Source organism: Melanotaenia boesemani, chromosome 23, assembly GCF_017639745.1.
Source record: "Melanotaenia boesemani isolate fMelBoe1 chromosome 23, fMelBoe1.pri, whole genome shotgun sequence".
In the NCBI taxonomy this organism is placed as follows: domain Eukaryota; kingdom Metazoa; phylum Chordata; class Actinopteri; order Atheriniformes; family Melanotaeniidae; genus Melanotaenia; species Melanotaenia boesemani.
This window is the reverse complement of record NC_055704.1, coordinates 15,536,743-15,562,256: the sequence shown is the minus strand read 5'-3', so window position 1 is coordinate 15,562,256 and position 25,514 is coordinate 15,536,743. Positions and strand designations below refer to the sequence as shown.

The 25,514-nt window shown below is 38.4% G+C and overlaps 1 protein-coding gene across 1 annotated transcript in view; it reads right to left on the bottom strand.

The window, feature by feature from the left end:
- LOC121634615 (copine-8) overlaps positions 1 to 25,514 on the bottom strand; it is a 93,446-nt gene that overhangs the window by 51,065 nt on the left and 16,867 nt on the right. Inside the window, exons 2-5 of the mRNA XM_041977417.1 lie at positions 16,579 to 16,619; positions 13,764 to 13,810; positions 11,763 to 11,866; positions 3,435 to 3,474 (exon numbers count right to left, since the gene is read on the bottom strand). Of these exons, the coding sequence (XP_041833351.1) occupies positions 3,435 to 3,474; positions 11,763 to 11,866; positions 13,764 to 13,810; positions 16,579 to 16,619 (232 nt within the window). The remainder of the gene's footprint in view (positions 1 to 3,434; positions 3,475 to 11,762; positions 11,867 to 13,763; positions 13,811 to 16,578; positions 16,620 to 25,514) is intronic.

Here is a 25,514-nt window from a genome sequence, read left to right as displayed (position 1 = left end):
AAGTAATAAAATACTCAATCCCTTTTATCTCTTTCATCAAAAACACATCATCTTTCCTCTTTCACCAGGAGACGAGGTCATTTGTCATTACTTCTGTTGGTCTGTCTCTAGCTGGTCTGTCCATCTCCTTAACTTCATGCCTGCTTGTTTAGCCATCCATCATCATCAGAGTGGCGTGCACAAAGTCATACATTTTTTATCTGCCATTCAACTGTTTGTTCTGGCCACAATATGGGCTAAAGAAACATTTGAAAAGGCTTTTATTTATTTTATTTAATTTTTTTTTTCATTAACATTGTCCTGATGAGACAGTTCAGTAGATGCAAGCAACGCTGAAACTGTGGCCGTTTCCAGCATGACAGCCAACATAGAAGCGGCTGGGCTCAACTAATGACTACATGCAGTTCAAAGCTGGAAAGAGGTTTTCTGTGAAAGGATAGTTAGTGTGACTTTTGGCACCATTTACTAATGTTGCATCATATAAATAGGACTCAGACTCAAAGAGAGGACATTTAAGATGAGTGGGCAGATGGAGATAGATGGTTGAAAACATGGATTTCAGCTTTAAAGAGGCATCGCAACATTCCTGCCAATTCTTCAGATCAGCTGCAAAAGTGGAACAAAACTAAAGGCCAGTTCACACAGAAAACATATCTTTTGAACTTCAAACTGTTTTTTTTTTGTTTTTGTTTTTACTCAGAAGCATCACATTTATCAGATTAAATATGACGAACTTTCTTTGCTGTCTTTGGCTCTGACTTTGCAAAGCAATAATCAACTACTTTTAAAAGGAACAAACCAAGTTATAGAATCAGATTTTAGCAGGTGTTTATGTCTATAAAAATATTTCTTCTCAATTAAGCTTCTCCATCTGCTCTCCCATTTTGAACTGCAGCTGAGTTGGCTGGCCTTTGATCGGCTCTGCAGCTTTGGTCAGCCTGGTGTGGTGGGGTGGTGGCATTAATCAGCTCCCCAAATGTAAATGGTTCTAGCCGAGGGTGGGGTGCTGCAAGCTCTCCAGAGAGGACAACAAGAACCAAGGCAGCCAACTGTAATGCAAGATGGCAATTTGTTTACTTGTTGAAAGAATCACTGAAAAGGCACTTAAATGACGGCCGCTTGGATGGGTTGGTCAGCACTGCCACAAATAAATCAGTGTTTCAGAAAACACTAATCAGTCATGAATGGTGTGACTCTCAGATAAATAAAAAAATGGATTACTAACTACACTTGGGTTGCCAATAACAGTACTGGCCACTCTGCAAAAATAAATGTTTGTAATTAAACATGTTAATGAGCTGTTGAGACATTTATTCTGGTCCTGTTTGTAATGTTACTTATAACATGAGTGGTCCATTAGAGGGACTTGTTAATGAAGTAAGCTACTAAAGTGAACAATTTCCTGCTGGATTTTATTTTTCACAACCTGTCGACCTAAAAGCAGAATTCATTTTGTGTCCATAATTAATTCCTACACTTAACTAAATGCTTCATTAACAACTCAGAAACTGTTTAAAAAGATTACCTTTCAAAAAGTGGCACTCAAATATTTAGCAGTGTGTAATGTTTAGCTGTTGTTGACAGAAAAGCATGGAATAAAAAAAACCAGGAAGGAAATCAGATTGGCTTCTGTCCTATCTGCATACAGGAATGCAAATTTGTGAGAGCCAAAATTCTGCACTCATTTTCATTCAGATCCCAGGTCTTTAGTTCCCAGCTTAAAACACCATTTAATGGCTCAGCTCTTTGGCTTTACATCTGGGACCCACGTACAGGCTGCTCAGATAGTAAGCTGCCTCCGAGCCAACATGCATGTCTCATCTTATATGAGATTATTGATTTTAAACAAGTGAGGCAAGGCGAAGCAAAGACAGTAAAGTTAGTGCAAAAGGGCAAGGGCAATTGTTTCTTAATAAATCAGTTTTATGCTGGCACTCCATGATAGTAGATTTGTACAGTTCTTGTCTCTAGAGGTTCTATACTACAGCAATGGCCTCTGCCAACAACTTTGTAGATTACAAAAAATGCCTTATCTTCCTCTTCTGACTTTGTATTGTAGCCATGAAAGAAACATAAAAACATGAAAAGCACTGCAAGAAGGCACAACTGCATTGTCTGTAGATTTGAAATCTATAGACTTGACGAAGGCGTGTGTTGCCTTGAAATGTCTGCAGCTCTGCTAAAAGGTAACACTGAGCAAAAAAATGTGTATTGATTCTAAGTTGATATTAGGTTGGTTTATAATAATAAAAAAAACAAACAAAAAATAAAAGAAACATGTGTACTGGGGCTGTCAAATGGTCATAATGCAGAATTCATATAGTATCATCTCACCAACCGACACATTATCACATGGTGATAACATCTGCCATAAAGCCACCAGATGTTGACAAATGAAGTTAAACAGCTGATATTGATGAAAAAACTCTGATAAAACTGATGACCTGGCTAAAAGCACAAAGGTCTCAAAGATAAACAAACGCTACAAGAGACACTGTACTAGCAATAGAAAAGCTGATCAGCTGATTACCGTCAGCCATCATGATTCACAGAACAACAGGAGACGAAGACGAGGAGTCACGCCACGCTGCAGACACAAAGGACCAGAGAGACACTAGACCAGCTACGTTTGTGCACAACAGGAAAGTAAAAAAGAAAAAAAAATAATAATAATAAAATAAATTAAATAAATAATAATTTTAAAAAATGGCAGCCCTAATATTTGCATTATATTTACACAGCTGTAACATCTTTCTTCCAGCTAGTGGACAAAAAGAGTAAAAAAGAAGGTTAGAAGAATGAGAGAACATCATTTTGAGACAACAGCCAGATAAAAGGGTGAACCTAAGAGGTAGCTGAGTAAAACTGATAGCCACTTTCAGTTTTGGTGATTGTCCACTTGCAGTTTTACTTTGGCTTTCACTTGCATGTACTGTTCTCTGTTTCAAAAGGTCTCCACCTGCTCAAATTGTCTCTCTTTTTAACGGCTATTTCTTCAGGAAATTACCATTTATTGTGACTTTTCTGACTATGATCTCTTAAAAGTAAAGAGAGGGAAAAAAATCAGCTTACACACATCTGCTTCTTGAAGCAATAATCCCCTCAAAGCAGTAAGCAGTAACGGCTACTAATGCTTGCAAGCACATTGTTGTTTCTAATTACTGTTATTGTGATAACTGCTATCATTTGAACAAAGCAGGGTGGACACATCTAATTTCTCAATGACCACCAAGCTGCTCAGGCAGCATGCTATTCCACTAGGTGATAAACACCATCATTGTAAATGGCCAGATTACTGTTATGTGGATGAAATGAGGCTAATGGGAGGCGGAGACAAGGACAGCAATCATGCCCACACAAACATTCACACCAACAAAAGAAAATCAGGATGTAAGTGTTAAAATATCTTGTGAGGAAAACTAGAAAGCACTCACGTGTTTGGAAAGGTTGGCACTCTTTGAGTCAACATCATACCTATGGAAATAAGGACAGTGCTTTAGTAAGAGATTGAGAGTGGCAGGATTTCAGCTGGGAACACAACAGATTACAGGCAGAGGTAAATCAGTAATGGGGTCAAACAGCTTGTCAGTAAAGATCTCACCAGAAGCTCTGGGTATTCCACTTCCCAGTGTGACAGGCTTACAGGCATTCTCCATTAAACTGACACTAAATGGAATAATTGGCATGTATGGTTGTGAGAGCATAAGTATTTGTTCATGCAGGAAGAAAAACAGAAACAAGCATATTTTGTTAGGAAGTAAATGAGATCTTTTAGTATGTTTTTAATTTTGCATTAGAGCATAGTATTACATTGTTTTAGAATTTAACGTTAAATCGCATCAACTCATCAACTTTTATTTCAAATGTGGTTCCCCTCATATACAGAATATTTGCCACGAGAAAAATTGTCCAAAGAATAGCCCCTCTGGCTTTAAATAAAAGAAAATAAATCAGACAAACCATTCACTCAGCAATCTACACCTTGACTAAATCTGGACTGCACTTCGCTGGGCAATAATTTGGGGAGAAAATTTGGAAAATTGTTCAGGATGGTGCACAAATAAATAAATAAAATTAATTTTCTAACCTGGTTTGGTTGTTGTGCTTCTTTAGGGATAGGACTAAATTTCCAGCAGAATTCCTACGGATAAAGCATTTTAGAAACACTACCAAACTCCAGCAGTCCTATTTCATACAGTAGAGGCCACACCCACTTGGGCTATCAATAGTGGGCTTAGCACTAAAAACTTCAGTCCACATCCGCCGACTTGGTGGGCCCCACCTCTGCCTTGAGTATAAATTGGACTGAGACTAGATAATCAGCTCTGAAAAACAGTTTTGTCTTCAGCCATTTTAGGAGCCATTGAAGCCCACAACTTATGTGCCTATACTCATAGAATACTGCATAATGAGGCAACAAAAACAGCCCCTGTGCACATAAACAGTGGACTGAGAAAAAAAACTCTGCCTCAGGTGAGGCTGGAACAATGAAAACCTACTGCTGCAATAATTTAGAATGAAGGTTATGCACAGTACAAATGTGAGCAGAGTAGGGAGAAGAGAACGTTTCCAAAAGCCAACAGACAGGAGGAGAAAGCACATCCATCACTCTTATAAAACACTCAGAACAGAGTGGCTCATAGAGAAACTGGGAACATGTCGCAGATAAAAATGAATAAAAGGACATGGGGAGGACCGTGACGCTGCAGTGCAGATGTCCTCCCTACATGCAAAGCTGTGGATGAAATCCTTCTGGTGGAATAAACTCTGAGACCTAATGAAAAAATCCAATCCAGAGGAAACATAAGCCTGGGAGATTGCTTCGTACGGCCAGTGTGACAGGCACTGAGCAGACAGGGGAGACCCTGATAGCTTTCTTTGTAATGCACAAACAGATGCCGAGAGCAATGAAAACCAAATGTACAACAGTATGACGTGGTGTGCACCGGACAAAGCAGGTAAGCGTGCCTTGCATCCTCCTTTGACACGTGCGGAGGATTAAAACCCATCCAGCATGTTAATTCTGGATCTTAAAGTAAAAGGTGAAGATTTCAGGAGTGAATGCTGGGTTAGGATGCAGCATAGCTGACCTGCTGTCTCCTCGGATTCTGAGACAGGAAGGAGCCACAGAGAGAGGGGATAAATCTGACTCTTTGCAGATGTCAGAGCCAGCAGCAGAGCTTTCTTCATGGACAGAAACTTCAGTGGAACCTAACTGAAAGGCTCAAAAGAAACTTTGATCAGCATGCATAAAACCAGCATTGAATCCCACCAAGGAGTCAGAGCACATGATACAGATGTGTGTCACAGGGCGGTATGTGAGTGGTGGGATTTAATCCTTTTCCTAGACACCAGAAAATGGTGCTGGCAGCATTGGTGATATCTTCAGTAAGGTCAGAAAGGAGGTTGGGCTCCACCGCCTGGGCGTAGTTATCTACTCTTCTAGGTGCTGTGTAGGCTGAAAAACATCAGGAGGATCTGACTCTACTGAACAGAACACATGGCACAGCTCCTGGTTCAAGCTCTGGTCATTTCACGCACTGACTACTGCAATTCCTTACTGGCAGGCCTGCCTGCATGCTCAGTTAAACCTCTGCAGATGATTCAGAATGCACGACTGGTATTCAACCAGCCCAAAAGAGCTCATGTCACTCCGTTGCTAATCCCCCTTTACTGGCTTCCAGTTGCAGCCCACACCAAATTCAAAGCTCTGATTCTGGCTTACAAAACAATAACCCCCAACGGTTCCTGTCTACCTTCACTCCTTAATCCAGAGCTACACTCCCTCTTGACAATTACGCTCTGCCAATGAAAGACGGCTAGTGATCCCACCATAACGTGGCGTGAAATCAGTAGCTAGACTCTTTTTCTTTGTTGTTCCCGGGTGTTAGAACGATCTACTAAACTCTGTCCAATCCACAGAGTCCAAGAGAGCAACCTAAAGACTCAGTTGTTTAAGGAGCATTTCCGCACTTAGCTTAACTCTTCTACTCGTCGGAATAAGTTAGAACAATTTGTTCACAACTTGTCACAAGTTTGGCACAACTCAGCACTGAAAAAGCTATGTGAACTTATGCCCAAGATGAAATTGTGATCCTGTAATTAAACAAAAGAATATTGTAGGGAGTGGAAGAGAGAGAAAAAAAATGCATTGCCTCTAGCACTACACAACAGCACCCATGTCCAACTGGACTCACAGCAGTCTGACTACCACTTAATTATGACGTCCCATCCAGTTTGATTTCTTGCTTGAGTTGTTCTTACTCTCAAATGTAAGTCGCTTTGGATAAAAGTGTCTGCTGAATGACTGTAGAACTGCAGCTTGAAAAAAAAAGACATGATAATAAAAAAGTTCATATTTAAAAAAAAAAAAAAAAAAAAAAAAAAAAAGGAAAATTTCACGCTTTAACCATTTATTTTTTCTGTGCTCTATTGCACATAACATATTAGTTCATGAGATTTGCAAATCACTTTCCTCTGTTGTTATTAAACACCATTTTCTTTTTTTAAAATTGGAATTGGAATAGACATGTTTGGAAGAATTTAAGTTGTACACCTAAAATAGTACAACAAATCTGTGTACTCACCTCTTAGCTTGCCTCCAAAATGAGGCAGAAGACACCATACATATCTGTGTTGATGTCAGCTGACAACACCTGACAGCCACTTATTCAGCTACTGCATGCTCTTTGTAACAAGGTCATAAAAATGCCATCACTGATAAAATACCTAGATTTATCTGCAAAGATATGCAGCCTATCAGAAACTTATAATAGACTTGGCGCTATGATATAAATCACAGTCATGTAACATGTATTCAGGATCTAAGAAGAAGCCCCACAGCTGTCCACACTTGCAGAAAACATTAGCAACACCATATGAATTGTGCTGTGGTTGTAGCTGTCACTATGGTCAATGTATTTATGTGTCTAGGTGTGTATGCATCTAAAACACAGCTTATTATAACCAGTCAGGTTACAGTGTGGTAACTACTCTGTTAAATTTTTATTTTCATACAAATTGCATTGTCAAGGGCCTGTAGGAGGAAAGGATCTTTCACTTGTCATCACTTCAAACCCCGTTACCCTCTGCAGGCTGGCAGCACTATCCATCTACAGCTGATGGTGAAAGCAGCAGCACAAAACAGGGACCACACACACACACACCAACACATTCATAGAAAAAGCATGTTTCTCATGCACGGATGCACATTCTGAATGATGCCAATGATGACAGATACTTACAGACCTACAAAAAGCCAGCAAGCTGTTTTGTTCTGAAGATGCTCAGGTTCATTCAGAAAACTACTCAAGAGACAGCATTCATTTATATTCAGCAAAACAAAGGCATTAAAGCAACACACACATTCATAAAACTATTTTTATTGGGACATTGCATTGAGCTTCATTGATTGTGAACAGCCTAAAACAAATCTTAACTCTGACCATGAAGTGGACCCAAGAATTGATATCTTGTCGTACTAGGACCAGACTTTGGTTCCCAGTGAAGCCTACAGTTGCCAAAAGCGTGTTGTTTAGTAGAATAAAACAAATACACACAAAGATGTCCTTATATTTCTAGAGTATGAGAAATTATTGTATACAACGGGAAGTGCAACCTGTAATTTTCTGTCTTTACATATATGACTTCACAGCCTGTGTGCTGCAAGTTATGGCTTCCTTTTTTCATTCTGCATCCACCTCTGTGTTAATTCTGAGTGCACAATTATCTTTTATACATGCATGTCTTTCAGATCTTTCATTTTTAGTCTCAACCATCAAGCACTTCCCACCTTTCCTGCACCTATACCATTGCTTTTATGTTGTCCTTTAATAAACAGGGTTCCTGTAAAAACTCTACAGGACTCCGCTACACTGCATCTTGGGTTTAACTTTCTGGTATCCTGTTCCAACTGCTCCCCTTCAATAGCTACTTTCATCACTACTCAAACTAAAACTCTTCAATACACAGTTCATTTGGTTAAAGAGTTCTTTAGGTTTTATTTTTGGTTTTCACAGAATTTAAATAGTTGACCAATTTTGACTGAATATTTTCGTTTATTGTCTTATAAGATAGTTCAATACTGCTAAAGGCCAAGTTTTCTGCACACTAACTGTTTTGCTCTCACGAGTGTTTGCATGAACAGATTTTTTTAGTCCAGACAAAAGCAAAGTTTTGTTCTGCCATTCACATTGGAATCTTTTAAACTGAACTAATTATTAAAGACATATAAAGTCACACAGTGATGGGATACCCTTCCCAAGGTACGTGTCTTGTTTACACAATTTAGAAAATTCTAACGAGGTGCTGCATCTTGGGCCAGACCTGCTTGTTAGATATAAATATGGTATATACAGCAGTGCTACAAATAACTTTAGGGCTCATTCAGACCAACCCTTCTGATTCAAATCCTAGTTAAATTAACCAGAAAGTACAGTTCATTTGGGGAGGTGTGAATGTCCAAATGAACTCTGATGTTGTTCAAAAAAATAAACTCCGGTTCACCTTCCTACAAACATAGGTCTCAGTCCACTTCAAGTGAACCAAATGCAGCAACAACACAAAGGTCATTGTGTGTTTACTGCGTTGAAGTACTGAGGGTGAACAAAACCAAAACATACTGTAGGATGATAGAAATAGCTCCAATGACAGTCAGATGTGGAATCAGAACATGCTAAAAGTTCTGACAGAAATATGGTCAACCCAAGACCACAAGGATTTAAGGCAGCTCCATGTTCTGCTCTTATGTGGTGGAGACAGAAGTTTTTATTGTCATCTGTCATTGTTGCAGACCAAAGCCACCCATTGGCTCATGAATTTTTGCTGCTTCCATCAAGGCGCAGGTACATCCTACCAAAATCCAGGACTAACAGACACAAATACTCTTGTCCCTGCAGCCATTGCCCTGTTGAACAAGTAGGTTTAACTACTTTTTATCAATTTATTATTTTTTATCATAGTCCTTTTAAATATTTACTGTTATTTGTGTGTTTGTGACTGATTGTTTTTACTGCTGGCTGTACAACAAATTACCCTCAAGGGATAATAAAGATTCCTCGAACTTGAACTTGAACTCTCCTTCAGTAGCGCCACCTCTGGCGAGGAAGGGAAAACTATTTAAAAGGTTCAGTTTGTTTGAGGCTCATTTTGAACTGAAAGCAAACTCAGGCCAGAAGAATGTTGCACCACCTTTTCTGTTTTTTTTTTTCCCTTGGGAATACCACCCCTAAAGAGCAGTTGTTGTAACTGCATGATGTTCTCCAGGCTGTTTGGTCCACTTGAACACATCATTAATGTAGAACTATTTAAGCGTTATCTAAGGTCCAACTATCACTAACAAGGCAATGTTGTCGTATTTGAGTAATTCTGGTACATCTCAAAGTAGACTAAATTTACCATGACAAACACAAAACACTCAACCTCCGAAAAAGGTCACATGGACACAAAAAAAAAACCCTATATAGTCAATGATTCAATTTTGTTTTGTGAAATTAAAAAGAAACAGTGATGGAACATTCAAGAAGAGCATCCACTAAATTAAATTAAGCTTGGTGCTGGTAACATTACGATGCAGCTTTGTTTGTCAGCCTGTGGGTCAGGCAACCTTGTCAAAGTAACTGCATCATGAGAAACGGGGACATTATTAACATTCTGTAGGAGAACATCATGATGGCTGCCAAAAAACCGTGGGCTTGGGCAACACTGGACCTTCCAAAAAGACAGCTAATCCAGACTTGAAACCCATCCAGGAAGCTGAGGGCCAGAATGACAGCTGGAAGAAAGCCCTCTTACCTCAGAGAGATTGAAATGTCTTCTAGTCTTCAGTCATTTTTGTTTATATCTTGCCAAAACAAACCTATAGGTTCAATAAAACTTCCCTTTAAACTTAGTTTTGGGATGATGTGAAACTTTTAGGATTTTAAAATGCATACATACCAAAAATATTCTGTAAAATCAGTAGTGTCCCTAACAAAGACAGAAGCAGAAGGTTTTATTGAGCCGTTTAAGTGTGAAAATGTATACACTGAGGGGTAAAATGGTGGAGCGGGCAAAAAAGATATGAAAGGTTAAATGCATCCCTTTCCCTGAAGGAAAACTGTCTGTTCTTATATCTCTGCCACCACCCCCTTAAACCTCCATTGCTATGGTTACTCTCTAACAGCACACATTCTCTGTACCACGTGCACACAAAAACACACACTGTCCCTGTTTTCACACAGCATGCAGAATTGCACATACGAGAAGCTAACATCAGTTTTGTTTTTATTTTGGAGTGGGTCAGTCCACATGCCATGTGACTCTGTGACACACATCCTGTGTGTCAGTGTGTGTGTAAGCACAAACTGAAATTCCACATGAATTAAACTAGTCCTTAAAGTCCTCCAGTGATAGACAATCTCATTTTTTAAACCAACCCAAATTATCTTAAAACGGATTCCAATCTAAAGTACACTGCCTTGTAAAAAGCTTACGTTTACGTACACCAAGTCGGACCTTGCAACATAATATATGAGCACAAGATGCAGGAGAACAGGACTATGAGTGGTAAGTAAGATGGAGCTTGAAAGCATCATTGCAGCTTTGTGGTAGAAATATTCTCACCATATGTGCCTACATGAACAAATATAGTCAAACCTCCACCCACACACATGCAAACTAATTTCCCCCTTTCCTTTTTATGTCAGAGAGACAAACCCACATGAACATGGATCCATGGAGACACACTAACGGCTCCTCACAAGATTCTAACTTTACCGTATTGTAGTTTGTCACGTTAGATCCCTGGTGTATAGATTACAATAGAATTAATCTTAGTTTTAATGAAATAAAGCTGCTGAAATCCTCTTGCAATTTATGAGAAATATGATCAGAGGGCAAAGTAAGACCTAGAGGTTTGCTGGTGGCTTAATAAGTAGGAGACATCTAAAACCTGCAGGACAGTAGCTCACGAGGACCGGAGTTGGAGACCCCTGATTTAAATGTTCAGGAGTCCTTTGCAGGTGTTTTGCATTAATTAGCTGATTAGAGTGTGGCACTTAGAGGCTACAACACTGAACCATTTCACACTATTTTGATTTTTGGGTTTTATAAGCTGTAAGCCATATTCATCAACATTATAACAAATAAATACTTAGAATATGTCACTTTGCATGTATATTAGTTTACCTTTTTAAGTTGAATTACTAAAATAAAATAAGTTTTGTGCAATATTCTAATTATTTAGTTTCACCTGTATAATGTGAAATTTTTGATTGTCTTGTGAAAACCTTTTACAATATGGCAGAACACAGGAGCAACATTTTCTATTGGCCCTGACTTTTCTGTAGCTGTTTCTAAATTTCAAAAGCTGCAAAGGAAAAAAGAAACAATTAGCTGTAGCCGCTTTGAGAAGTCACAGTTAAGGTATCTGTAAAAGTGAACCTAAATTTGGTTTAAAATGTTAAGAATTTCTGTACAACTTTTCTTTGGTAATAACACAAAGACATTGCTGTAAAACTTGGAAATCTTCAGGTCTATTCATTCTTCTGGAGAAAAAGGCAACTGAAACTTCTAGTTACAGTAGAGAAGGAACGAAAACAAACATTAAGAAGCTCTTAACAATTTTTAAATGCATGAGACAACCAGAACATTTCATATGCCTCCTGAAAACTGAAGAATTAAAGAAACTAGAGTTGTAAGATCAGCTCAAGACAATGAAGACATGTTCCGCAATTATTTTTACTATGACAACACAGACATGCAGAGTTGGAAATCTTACTCACAAATCAAATCTGAGGTTCTGCCGTTCTTCAAAGAAGTAGTCCAAAATGAATTTCCGAACAAAGTCTGGGTTTAGTGTGTTGTCAATCACTTCTGTTCTCCCAAACTAAAAAGAAAAGAAAAGATGATAAGACAACAGTTTTGGACAAAACTTTTGGTCAAAACATTTTTTTCTTTTTTTTCTATTTCTGTTTTTCTAAATGGTCATTTCATTTTTCTGCTCATCACATTTAAAACCTTCATCCACACACACACACAAAGTCTGCTTTAACAGGCATTCTGTGAAGCTGGAGTGACTCGTGTAAATATCTAATCATCTGCAGCCTTATTCACGGGAGACACATCAGGGGAGACGCTGGTTACAGAAGATTATGAACAGCTCTAGGGTAATGAATGCAGAGCAGCTTAAGTATCGAGTCAATGGGGGTCAGGTAGGCTCCGGTTTGGCATTTAACTTGGTCTGGTAATAATGCATGCAGATGATGGGCTCCTCAGAATTATGAATAACAACAAAAATGATTGGGGCTGCAAGATTTACCCCCTCATTCATGAATATTAATTTTAGTGAAACTAGAGCTGGCAGTTCAGTCATATGAGGCAGAACACACACTCTTAAAAAATTATAGAGGGATTTATTAATTAAAGAGTACTGGACAGTAATAAGTACTGAAGGCTGTTTATACTGTAATATATAATAATATGAACACTGTGTGCACAGTTAAAAGGCAAGTAAATATTCTGACATTTTAAAATATTATTTTTATTCCAAACTTGAAATTGAAGTGTTTAGGGTGTGGATAAAAAGTGGTCACCACTTTTTCTCTTTTTTTTTTTTCATTGTGTTGCAAGACATGTCGAGAGCAAAAGTGCCATGGCTCAGGATTTCTGCATTAAGTGTGCTGGCCCAGGACGCTTAATATGCTTCTCAGTCATCCCAAATGAAGGATTTATATGATGCTAACTTTAGGTATAAAACAGGTATAATAGTTTGATGGTAACTCCAATGCAAAAGGGACATTGTATAATCAACCCACCTTTTCACAATTTTAAAATTATTTATGTTTAGTTGGGGAAAAACTGATATGAGGTTGCATTCATAATAGCTGTTAGCTTAGCTCCCCCTGTCTACTGCTTGCATTTGACAACAGTCTAGATCCTAGCCAGGTCATTATCTATTTATGTATGCATTTATTATTTTTTTATTACTATTCTATGTGTTGATAGCATGGTCTTCTGTTGATTAATGATTGTTTCTTGCTAATTGTTTCTTTTTCTGATCTTTGGCCGACACATCCTGAATGGCTGTTTTATGGAGAGACTGCAAACAAAATTGCCCATCAGGGATAAATAAAGTTGTTTTAATTGAATTGATCAGAATTTAATTAAAATGCCAAAATTTAAGTCTTTAGGATCTATTAAAAAAGTGAAAATTTGTTTTTACCCCATGGCAAGTCTGGAGAGAGTCCACAGGAAGAAAGCCATTATTAAACCAGTACTATTATTTTAGGTATTTAAAATGTCCATCTGCCCACTTATCTTTATTTATTGTGAAACCTTCTCTTAAAATTGATAATAATAGCTCATTTACTAGTCTAAAAATGCTTCATAGCAGCTTTTCCTTTGTGGGGAGCTCAACCATGTGGTTAAATAAGAACATGGTACTTGCTTGTTAAGGTATTCTTTATGTTATATTATATTTGTTGCTGTTTGTGATATTTGTTATATTTCTGTACAACACGTTATTGCAGTGCTTTATAAATAAAGCTGGATTGTTTTGGACTGGTATTTGTTATTTTCTCAGACACCAGTTAGCTGTTGGGCCATCCATCATTTTGTGGAACAGGAAAATATTTATTAAATCAAAACTACAGTGGACTAACATAAAATTTTGTGCAGTTATTGTGGCCTCAAGAAAATGTATCGTAAAAACTTTGCAGATCTCCCTAGCTTTGTAGTTGGCACATTTCCAAAAGAAGAAAAGGTGGTTTGTAACAAACACTGACCTCTCTCCACTCCTTGTTGCCTATGCCTTGTGTGTAGAGAACACAAACTGTGAAGAACAGAGATACATAAAGTTAATAACATGAATAATTAACCATGCACATTGCAGCTGCTGTCAAAAGTATTTTTGGAAAATATTTATGAGTTATTCATATGCTGTACCAAGCAACTTAATAACTACTGGATATTAATTGGGAAGTTTTTACAACCACGTTTTTAAACTCTTTGACAGGAAGGCTAATTAAGAGAAAACTGAAAGAATACTGCTTGATATAACAGAAAAAAAACAACTCAAACGTCACAGTATTTCACAGTTGCATTAGAATAAAACTAATGAACCATAAATACATAACTTATAAATAAAAAAAAACATGAAAGAACCAAACTGTATTATTCTGGGACACTACATGTATGCATTAAACCTCCATCTTCAGATAGTGAAAGTGATCATTTTAGGTCATTACCCAAAACAAGGCAGTTCTCTAAAAGGATTCATTGCGCTTTGTTTCTGCAGGGCTTTGATGTTCTTTCCAGATAAGTGACAGAAAGATCTATCTACCCGCAAATTAGTCCCTCTGTATGTGACACACATGGGCAGCTAATATTTGAGGGGCAGACAGATTTGAAGCAGTAATAGAGCAGAAAATGTTGGATTTGTCTTTTTTCCACTTCTACCAGGGAGCTTAGATCATTTTATTTGGATCACTGCTCTTTAGATATCAAAGATACATATATATATATATATATATATATATATATATATATATATATATATATATATATATATATTCATATATATATATATTCACCATCAGGTGACATATCCAAGATATTTCAATATTTCCAGGAACCTCAGCGGTCTCTTTCTCCCACCCTTGTACATCCTTGCTCTTTCCACCTGTCAGCCAGGTTCATGTCAGGAAACTGAAGTCATCATGCTTAGCATAGAACTACTAGTCAGCATAAAAGAATGCTTGAACGTATGGTTAAAACGTTCTTCTTCCTCCTTTTCTCAATTAATCATCCTAACCATTGTTCTCATCAATGTCATCACCATCATCGACTTGAGTCATTTTTCTATCCCATGCTTGTGTAAATGTGCTGACACATTTTTTTACAAACTCGTGTGTATAATGGTGAGCCATAAAAGTCATACTGATATCACATGCTCATTCTTTTGTGGATAGACAGACAATTGAACCGGCTCCACTAGCACTTGTCCAGTCAGTTTGAGGTTTCCAGGCAACCATCAGATGCAACAGAAGTCGCCCACAGCAGACAAGCCAAGTTTTGTTTATACACTTCTGTTCAAATCAAATAAAACTGACATACAGCAGTGTCAACTGATAATAATCATTTAGAAAATAGTAAATTTTGCAGACTGCAGCACTTCAATTTTCCATTGAGGATGAAGTAAGTCAGTAAGCATGTATGTAATCTAATTTTAGGGGCTGGCACAGTCTGCAATTTTTCCTGCACAATTAATGTGGAGAAAAGTGTCCATGATAAAAATATAAACAATAAAACCTGAAAAAATTAGAATAAACCACTATCAGGACAATTCACCTTTGCCTTTTTTTTTCTCAAAATTGACATTACAGGTACAGATCCAGCCAATTTGATAAATGCAAACTAAGATTAAATCATGATATTATCACACATTGACGCAGTATTAATAATGTTATTTTAACATTAAGATTATTGTCAATACTGACATATCAAAACATCCTTTGTATTCCTTTGTCTTTTTATGTATAAAACTTTTAAACTGATTTTCTGTTCAGATTAAGGTGTGACCTTTTCAGTGGACCTGATGAGCCGAATCTTTCTAAACCATAAGCTGGGCAAAGATTCTTTTAATCATTAAAGTCATGTTTGTGTAATTTAATTAACTCAGTGTGAGGCGTTCTGGCATGCTAACAAACATGGAAGCATATTTGCTAGATGCTTTAAGAAACTGCCCATACTTAGGCTTGCAAGCAAAAGACTTGCGGGACTTGTGGCAGTGATATTTAGCTTGACAGAAGTGTTTAAGTGCTCAGTTTTATCCAACAACAGAGCATGGTCTCTGAACTGCACAGTGCTACGGCGAGCTACTCCTGTTTCAGTGTTCCACACTGGCCCTGATAGCAAGAAATGAATCTCAGTTTCTAATTAAATCTCTTTAATTAGAAACAGGGAACATTTATGGAACATTGATAAACAGGAAATGCAGCTAATATCTCCAGAGCCAGAAGTGGAACCAATAACATGAACAACTTAGTGATACTCTTCTACTTGTTCTGGATGTTAAGGAAAGACATTATGAGACGATCTTTATTGGAATTTTCAAGTAAAGTGAAAGGAAGAGAGGCAGTTTATAACAAGTAATACCACACATTTTTAAGTGCCCAGCTTTGCTGTGCAGGAATGTGATTGAACTAGTCCTTCAACTCACTTCTGTGCCTTTGGATTATATCAATTTTGACTGTGTGGAGAGATTTCCCAGCCAGTGCCAATCTATAGAAGATGCTTTTTACCAGCTTCTTGCATTAGTCAGATGTGCTCAGGCCAAGCTTACACACTTGTGGGACAAAAAACACTTGTAATAAGGACTGGCTCAACTGTATAAAGGCAAAAAAGAAAAATAAAAGGCCTTTATTTGAACCCAAATTATTTTATTACTTACTTACAATTCTTTAATTCCTTTCTTTATTATTATTATTACAGCTGCTACTTGTGTCATGTCCAATTTCGTTATCTGTAAATCTATTTTGTGGTGTAAATGTGGGCCACAAAGAAAAGACTGAACAAAAGTAAAGAGTTAGTGGATCTTACTTGGGTCTGATTTGGAGAAGGTGTCCCTGTCCAGCAGGTTTCTGTGGAGACATAAAGACAAAAAAAAGTTAAAAACAGAACAAAGTTTTCTTGGTGAGAAAACATTTCTCATTGAAATGTAGGCAGCGAATGCACGCTTAACACATCTATTTGTGTAATCTGTTAGCCATAAGTTGGCGTGTTATCTCTCGCTCTGCATAAAGTAATCTTGTGAAAGTCTTGTAGAGTGTGTAGAGACAGAAAAGACGGCAATAGCTCTGGATATGCCACAGCATTATCCAGCATACTCAGAAACTCTGACTTTTATAGTTCCTCATTTCATGCTTCAAAAACACTAGGTCAGACCTAATATTCTCTCTGAAGAGTGATGTATCGCCCAGTCTTCTTTCTCAGCAAACCATTGAGTTTTAGAGAAGCTGGGCATTAATACAACCCCCATAAATTTATGCCCCCCCAACCCCAAAAGATGAGGAAGAGGTGCTGAGTAGAGTTAAATGGGCTGATATGAAAGTGACATGAGAGCTTATCATTAATTCTGATTTTTTTGGTAATGTGATGAATCGCAGTGACGATGATAGGGCCTAATGGTCTAGAGAAGAGAGGAGGACTAGCAGGATCAGTAACTTGTCATAAAATCTTCCCAATGACTCTTTTTTTTTTTTAATCCATACATCTGTTTTGACATGCCCTGGTTGAAGAAAATAGGAGTTATGCTTCCCATCATCCATCCAATCCTTGGGATTGTGAGCGACTTTAAAAGGCTCACAGACAAAGCCTGTCACATTCGAGGTCAGTTTGGTGTGTGGGTTTCCCTCCATAATCCACGCACAAACAAACTCAAGAATGTGTCTGTTTGCCTCCTTTGTTTTCCGAGGTGTGACACTATGTTTTCCTCCCAAGTATACACTGACCATTTCCACCAGGACACATTAATCCATCTTAGCTTTTTATGGGACAAAAACATTTCAGTTCATTCTTCCTTTTACACTATTATAATCAGCCTGATTAATGACTGAGAGCACACCCTCAGCAACACAGAACAAACTACTCATCAATACTGATAGCTGGGGAAAAAAAACACCCTAGCATTTTGGTCCAGACCAGTCCATTTACAAAGCACACCACAAATATTTGTGTTTCCTTGAAGGTGAATATCAACCACGCAACTCCTTAAAACCACTAAAACCATACAATGATTTTCTAAACTGTTATTTAAAACCTTCCTGATGGTCCCAAAGATTTTCACTTATTTTCAATTTAAACTGTCATGTTTGTAAATGTTTCTGTACCATGGTGTTATAAAGTTGCACCAAGCTCTTAAAAAAATTAATAAAATAAATAAAGCCAAGACCTGCGCTGTCACTAGATTTGAGCTGACAATCCTGCCAATCAGATTAATCAGAGGGGTTTCCGCCCCCAACTGACAAATACACCCACTGAACAGAGATAGTGAGCAGAGTTTTCCGACGAGAGTGTACTGATGAGCGGTGTTTTATGCTCACTGTGCTGCGTTTACAGCCCCGCGATTAATTATAAACTCCTGCGATCGCAATGAGCTCTCTCGATTAAGAAACATGCTGTTGAACTGATAAATATGCTCCCTCAAGGTATTTGGCTAAGACGTAACACCATAAACACCCTTTGTTTCCTACCTCAGCCTGGTTCCTACCGCAGATAGTTTATTAATTCCTCATTTAAAAAAAAAAAAAAAAAAAAAAAAAGACCATTCAAGCATCAAGTTTTTTCTCATGTTTTTATACTGTAGGAGCCAAAGCTGCAGCTGGCTACGAGCGTTGACAACATTAGTAAAATGCCAGTATTCTGAAGGTAACAGCTCACAGCAACATATTGGGAAAAAAGAACTATGAACTAGTTCATTTTTAGAACTGTGAACTTAGTTAAAAAAAATTTGAGTTATGAACTGAACTAGCTCATTTAGTCGGCAGTGGCTCAGGTGGTAGAGCAGGTCGTCCAATGATCGGAAGGTCGGCGGTTCGATTCCCGCTCCCGCAGTCATCTGTCGTTGTGTCCTTGGGCAAGACACTTAACCCTCCTTGCCTCCAGTGTTGGCATCGCTGGTGTATGAATGTGTGGATGAATGTTCGGTGATGGTCGGAGAGGCCGTAGGCGCAGACTGGCAGCCACGTTTCCGTCAGCTTGCCCCAGGGCAGCTGTGGCTACACAAGTAGCTTACCATCACCAGGTATGAGTGAGGAGTGGATGAATAATGGATTCACAATGTAAAGCGCTTTGGGTGCCTTGAAAAGCACTATATAAATCTAATCCATTATTATTATTATTATTTAAAATGTATGAAGTGAACTTTGAACTAGTCTATGGGTCTCTTCAGTCAGAACAGAACCTCAGTGATGTGAAATCAGTGCAGCTTACTGCAGGTTCTACCATCAAAACAACAAAAGGGGGTGGCGCTTAAAAATTTAAGCGTTGGCCAATCCAGTGTTAGTTGGGCCGATGATCTGCAGAGGTTTATGGAATAGGGGGAATGTGGGTGTTTTGACACATCCACACCTTTTTTAGTTCTCCTGTTGCTCCTTGAATCATGACGTTACTGTTGGCGATCGGCTTTTCTGTCCCAGCATGTCTCTCTTGTTGTTTGTTTATCGTTTAGCTCATGCTGAGGAAGGGGAAACTAGCAGAATGTTGATGCAAACAGTAGCCTGTTTTAATTAGGTGGCCTTTTGTTTGCATTTGTTTTTATTATTAGTTGAGGTTTGCTGGTGACACAGCTGTAAAACCTGCTGGTCATAATACAGCCAGACGGATCAGGTTCAGATTTCTAGCAAGTGTCAAGATTAAACAAGGAGATGTCTTCTCTGAATCACTGGTGGAAATGTTGGATAGGCAGGTTTACCTTTTTGCAACCATGAATGAGGTGAAGGGAAATTATGAACAGATTCTAAAATACAAATCAAAGAAGAACCCTTCTCTAACTAGGTGGCAGTTGATGGAAAGGATTTATAAACAGAGGCCGGTCTAGAAAAGTTTTGATGAGGGAGCCAGGCAGGGCCATTGACCAGGAAAATAGTACAAATGAGATGGGTTTTTTTTTAGTAAATAATTAGCTGATTATTAGAACTTAAGTGGTAATCAGATGGTAAATTTAATTACTTAATTAATTCAATTAATTGACCTGTCTCAATTAATTGGATTAATTGAGACTGGTCAACCCAAAGTGAAACACACTCATCTTCTGTGATTATGAAGGTATGAACTCACATCTGCTTTATAGTCATGCTTTGTAAAGTATAATGCTTTATTGCATCATTGTCAGAAAAGCAGCCTCCTTTAGCCACATTTAGCAAAATTAATAAATTGTGCATTGTCCGTCTTAAAAAAAAAAAATCAGAAAAAAATGTTTTTTTGCATTTAACTGCTTCATGTTGCCTTTTACTTTATAAAAATATATTTTACAAGATATTACCAAGAATATTGTATGTTTCTTTTAAAAACATCAAACCAAGACTGTACTGGTCCTAGCATCCAATATTAACTAACACAGCTAATTCCTATGTGTCATAGACATAAAGGAGCCACTAATTTGCACCGTGTGCCCTGTTCCATATATAGAAACCTTTAATTACATCAGTGCATGTCTGTCCGTTTAGATTTTCATTCTACAGTACCTTTACCATCGCTGGCAGTGGGGATTAAAGTGGTGGGTGAAGTCTATATGAGGCACAGGTGCAGCAGATCATCTAATCACACTGGGTGACGGGGGATCTCATGGTTGCAGCTTAAACATCCAGGGCACCTACGGTTTGTTTGCAATAGAAAAGTAATTCTGCTGTAAATGGAACACTTGATTAAACCTTCAACAGTGGACACCGTCATCTGGACAGCTACTTGCTAAAGCATGTCAGAACAAGAACTTCTTGCACCCCAGTTGTGTAGCTAATCGCTGGTAAGGACAGCTCAGTGGTGTGGTCTAAGGCAGTGGTTCCCAACCTGGGGTCCAGGACCCCCCAAGCGCACAGAGAGTCCCTGAGGCTTTGAACATTAGAGGCATAGTAATTAATGTCCACAAATTGTCCCTATTTTAATGAATGAAAGTAAGGCTGTATGTTGTTCTTTTAACTTTGGCTTTATCAAAGGACAGAACTCAACCAGAATACATTATTCAAGGTAAGAATCTCACTTTTGTAAGCCTAACACCAAGCATGATTTCAGCACAGGTATTTTAGTATATGCATGAAGGGGGTCCCCAAGGAAAAAAAGGTTGGGAACCACTGGTCTAGGGTACACTTGGAAATAAGAAAATACCTGCTTATTTTTCAATCATTATAAAGTTTTCCCACTTTTAAGTATTACATTCAGTAGTGGGCTTCTAGTATATATTTTTTTCTCCACAAAATGCAGACACGTCCCAGCAGGCTTTGCTTTCACTGGATGTGTTTGTAAAAATGTACTACTGGTTCATTTCTAGGTCAATTAAATATAGCAGAGTAGTTGTAAGTCACCTTGCATCACACTGGGTGTTCATCTCTTTTTTTATTTTACTTTATTTTTTGCTAAATAGGCCATTGAAAAAATAAATAGATAATTGGTGCAGAAATTAAAAGTATATCCACCACTCCAGGTATTTCTGAGACACCAGCTACAGTAAAGTAATGACAAAAACTTATGGTTAATAATTCATTGGTTGCACATGTCCTGTTGTTACATACATTTAAAAATGCTTTAAAAACTGATTTTGTCTCCCTCTGTTGATAGGGAGAGCATGTAAACATTTGCACTCGCTTTCAATAACTTTCTTTATTATAGTCTTTTCATAGAGAATGCCATAACTTCACGACTGGGTTCGTAAATAAAGTATCTTTAATTGCAGTTTATCGCAGCTTGCAATGCACCCGTAACAAACAGGAGCTCCCCACCTACCAACAACAAAATTACAAGCTTGAAATTTTCCCATACTTGCACATTTGCACTGAAGTGCTTCGTGTTCGTGTTCTGTCTAAAGCGGCCATTAGACTGTTATCTTACCTCTGTAACTTTTCTCGTTTTCATCTGAAATGTCAGACTTTTTTCTTTTTTCAGCTTTAAAAGAAGACAAACCAGAATTATTGCAATAGACTGAAAATATCCAATTATTTTGGCAAATCGGTCTCTTTTGTTGTCACTCTGTTCCAATGTTTGCTAAGATATCCAGCTGTTTGAGGAAATAATGGCAAATTTGCTTGAGGAACTTTTCTATGTCAATTAAATAAAATGAAATATAAAGACAATACAGTAAAGCATGAAATGCCTTTTAATGTACCAATGTATTTTAACTTGCTTTCATGTAGTGATAAGGTTTATACAGCCAAGCTGCCAGTGCTCTCTCATCAAACACTCCATTAGTAGCAAATGCATTATGGCATCATCACATGTGTAGGAGGAAAGTGAAATTATCAAACCTCACGATGGCACACAACGTTTGCACAATGTTTGCATTATCTTCACACTAGAGAAGCTGCAGCAACAATGTGCAGTTATGTGTCCGGAGGCTGGGTGTAATTTCCTACAGAGTTGGGAGTACAGCAAGAAACACAAGTTAAAAAATCCACTTTCTCCGTTTGAGCGAGAATGTGATGTTTCACAGTGTATGACTGGCTACTGCTCAAAGCGCATCACACATGGTGGCACTCCAAATGGGCTCCTGGGCTACCCCGTGCATGTGTGGTGTGAGCGGGCGTGCATTTCTGCATGTGCGAGTGCAACATGTTTTCAGGATTTCCACCTCAGAGGATAATGTGAATGAGTCATGGCTCTGTCTTTTCCTCCAACTCTTTCTCTCTTTTCATCCAGAGGCAGGCAGCAGAAAGCTGAAAGCCACCATCCGAGTCACACAGAGGTCTGGAGGAATAACAGTACCAGACTAAAATAGCATTAGTATTTTTAGCAGCCTCTTAAAAACATAATTATGTCATGGTAGCATTATGTAATTATACCTTTTTTTTGTTTTTTTTTGTCATCAAGACTAAGCATTTATATTTTTTACCACAAAAGACACTCAAAATGTTATTTAAATTGATCATCACCTGCTAGTTTCTGCATGTTTATTCACTCAGACTGTGGACATGTCTAATTTAGTTTGGGCAAATATACTTATTTCTGCGTTTGGTTGAATTTTTAAATGAAGTTGCATTTTTTTTTAACAGTGCAAAAGTCTTCTCAAGTTATTTGTTTAGTCTCTTTCTGTTTGCTTCCTAAAGTTGTGGATCACCAAGGTGCCAAAGCATCAAGTTTTATCAACTTGAGTCACACTTTCTCTATCTCTGTTTCACATTTTCAAGTACAGCTTAGTTTCATATTCCTTGCATACACATGCAGAAGTCTCAGCTGGTATCAGTGATACACAAACTCATAGGCAATACGACAGTGCTGATCTCTGACTGCTGTCATACCATGCTCTCTCCCTGAAGGCAAAACCATACCATTCCAGTCCCCTATTATCCTGGCCATGCCTCTGAAGCTACACCAACAACAGCTGTCAGTCACTGAAGCAGAAACTGAAAGGTGATATGAAGCAGGTAGGAAAACATTTCCTTCTTAATGCTCATTTGCTTCCTCAGCCTCCCTCTTAAGTCAGTAAAAATGGGTGCAAACAGAAGGAAAAGGTTTACAGAAAAAATATGTTAAAAGACACAGACAAGGATGGTGAAGCAGCATCTTCAGCTGATGCTTTCTAATTATATACACAAAGTCTGAAGGAGCTCCACCATGAGGTTGGGGACTATACAGGGGGTGCTCTTTGTGCCCCCCCCCCCCAAACACACACTGGAGACGTATCTCTGCTCCTTTGCTCACAGGGGTGAGCTGCATGGCAGAACAAGTATGAGGATGGTTACTATGACAACTGCTGACAGCCAATTGGGGCCACTTGACTGACTTGACTGACAGCTGATGTATCTGTGTTTGTTTTTTTCCAGCCAGCTTGACAAGCAGGGGATGCCATCAGTGCTGAGGTATTTGTTGGTACAGGTAGAGATCAAACCTGTGGTACAGGTTCTGCTCTACATTTAAGGGATGACATCTGGCCGAGGCTCGGGACACAACCTAAACTTCCAAGGTGTTCTGCGCCGAAGCATAGGCAATTAGTCAAGGGTCGTAGTTATCGTGACTCTGCTGCCACTCGGCCCGCAAAACTGAAGAAGTACTGTATCTTGAAAACAGGTTTCAAGCTTTAGAAGATCTTGATTGTCAGCCCCAACGCCCACAGCCAGAACACGCCGGCTCAGCTGTTGCTTCCGAAACAAGGGATCCACATCTGACAGCGGCGCAGGGGGTTTCCCCGTCAGTGGCGCCACCTTTTAGAAGAATGACATTGCCTCGGAAAGTTATAACTCCTTCTGGACCCACTTCTGTTCTGAACCCGTCTCCCACGGTGTCCCAATCTAACCAAAGCAGACCATGGAGTACATCATTTCGAAGTCCCTCTCCACCTGACGTCCTTGTTGTGGGCTCGTCCATCATTCGTCACGCATCCTTCTCTGCTGCAAAAACTCTTTGCTTCCAGGGAGCTAAAGTAGAGGACATTACCGAAGTATTCCCAAAACGTGTTGAAAATCATCCATCTATTTCCACAATTGTTGTGCATGTCGGACTAAATGACATTAAGTTGCAACAATCGGAAAAACTTAAGGATGACTTCATCCACCTGCTGCTCACGCTGAGAGCGACAGGTAAACAACACGTCATTTCCGATCCTGTCCCACCTCCTTGTTTTGGTGACGTCAAGTTCAGTCGTGTACGCCAGCTTGATATTGATATGGCTGTACAAGCAAGTAAAATCCTCTGACAATCAGATGTCATTAGTACACAAAATCAAGAAATATTAAAAATTCCTGTTATAATTTCAAACAGATTGAAAAGGATACACAAACCTAGACATCATAGTGTATGTTCACACATTAAGCTCTATCAAACCAATAGCCTTGGCTGGAGAATCTACATTAAATTCAGAACGTTTGCATCTAGCACTTCTAAATATTCAATCTTTGTCCTCCAAGTCTTTTTTATTTAATGATTTTATTACACAGCATAAGCTCGACCTATTGCTTTTGACTGAAACATGGCTGGATGAAAATAATAGAGCAGTAACTCTTAACGAATCTGTGCCTCCAAACTATATGTTCTTAGATGAAATTAGAACAGGGAAAAAGGGAGGTGGAGTGGCAGTTTTATTCAATAATAAGCTAAGTTGTAAACAGCTGTCATTTGGCACATGTTGCTCTTTTGAGCATTTGGCTGTTGCACTATCCTGCAGAGTCAAAACTGTTTTAATAATAATTTACAGGCCACCAAAATATTCTGCTTTCTTTATTAATGGTTTTATGGAATTGGTTTCAGCTGCTATAACAGAGTTTGACAGTGTTATAATCTCTGGGGATTTTAATATACACACTGATTGCCCAAATGATCGGTATGTTCAAAAATTCCTATCTGTGCTAGAGAATTTTGGACTGTTACAACATGTCAGTGACTCCACTCATAACAGAGGCCATATACTGGACCTAGTGATATCTAAGGATTATAATGTTTCAAACGTCACTGTTTTTGACCCTGCACCCTCCGACCATTTTTGTATTTGCTTTGATTGGAATGTTTCCTGTCCTAAAAATGCACACTCTGTTAGTTAAAAAAAATTTTTTATTAGTGACCATTGTGGTGAATTATTTTTTGAGGAAATTTCTGAGATTCCTACTGCTTTGCCATCATCACCTGATGATCTTGTCAATATTTTTAACTCTAGAATTTTGTCTGTAATGGATAAATTGCACCTTTTACAGCAAAAGTCAGATCACATAAGCCAAAAGCCCCATGGAGAAATGCTCCACGGGTGAAACAACGAAAAAAAACATGTCGAAAGGCAGAACGTGAATGGCGGAAAACTAAATTATCAATTCATTTGGATCTGTATAAACAATCATTGCAAA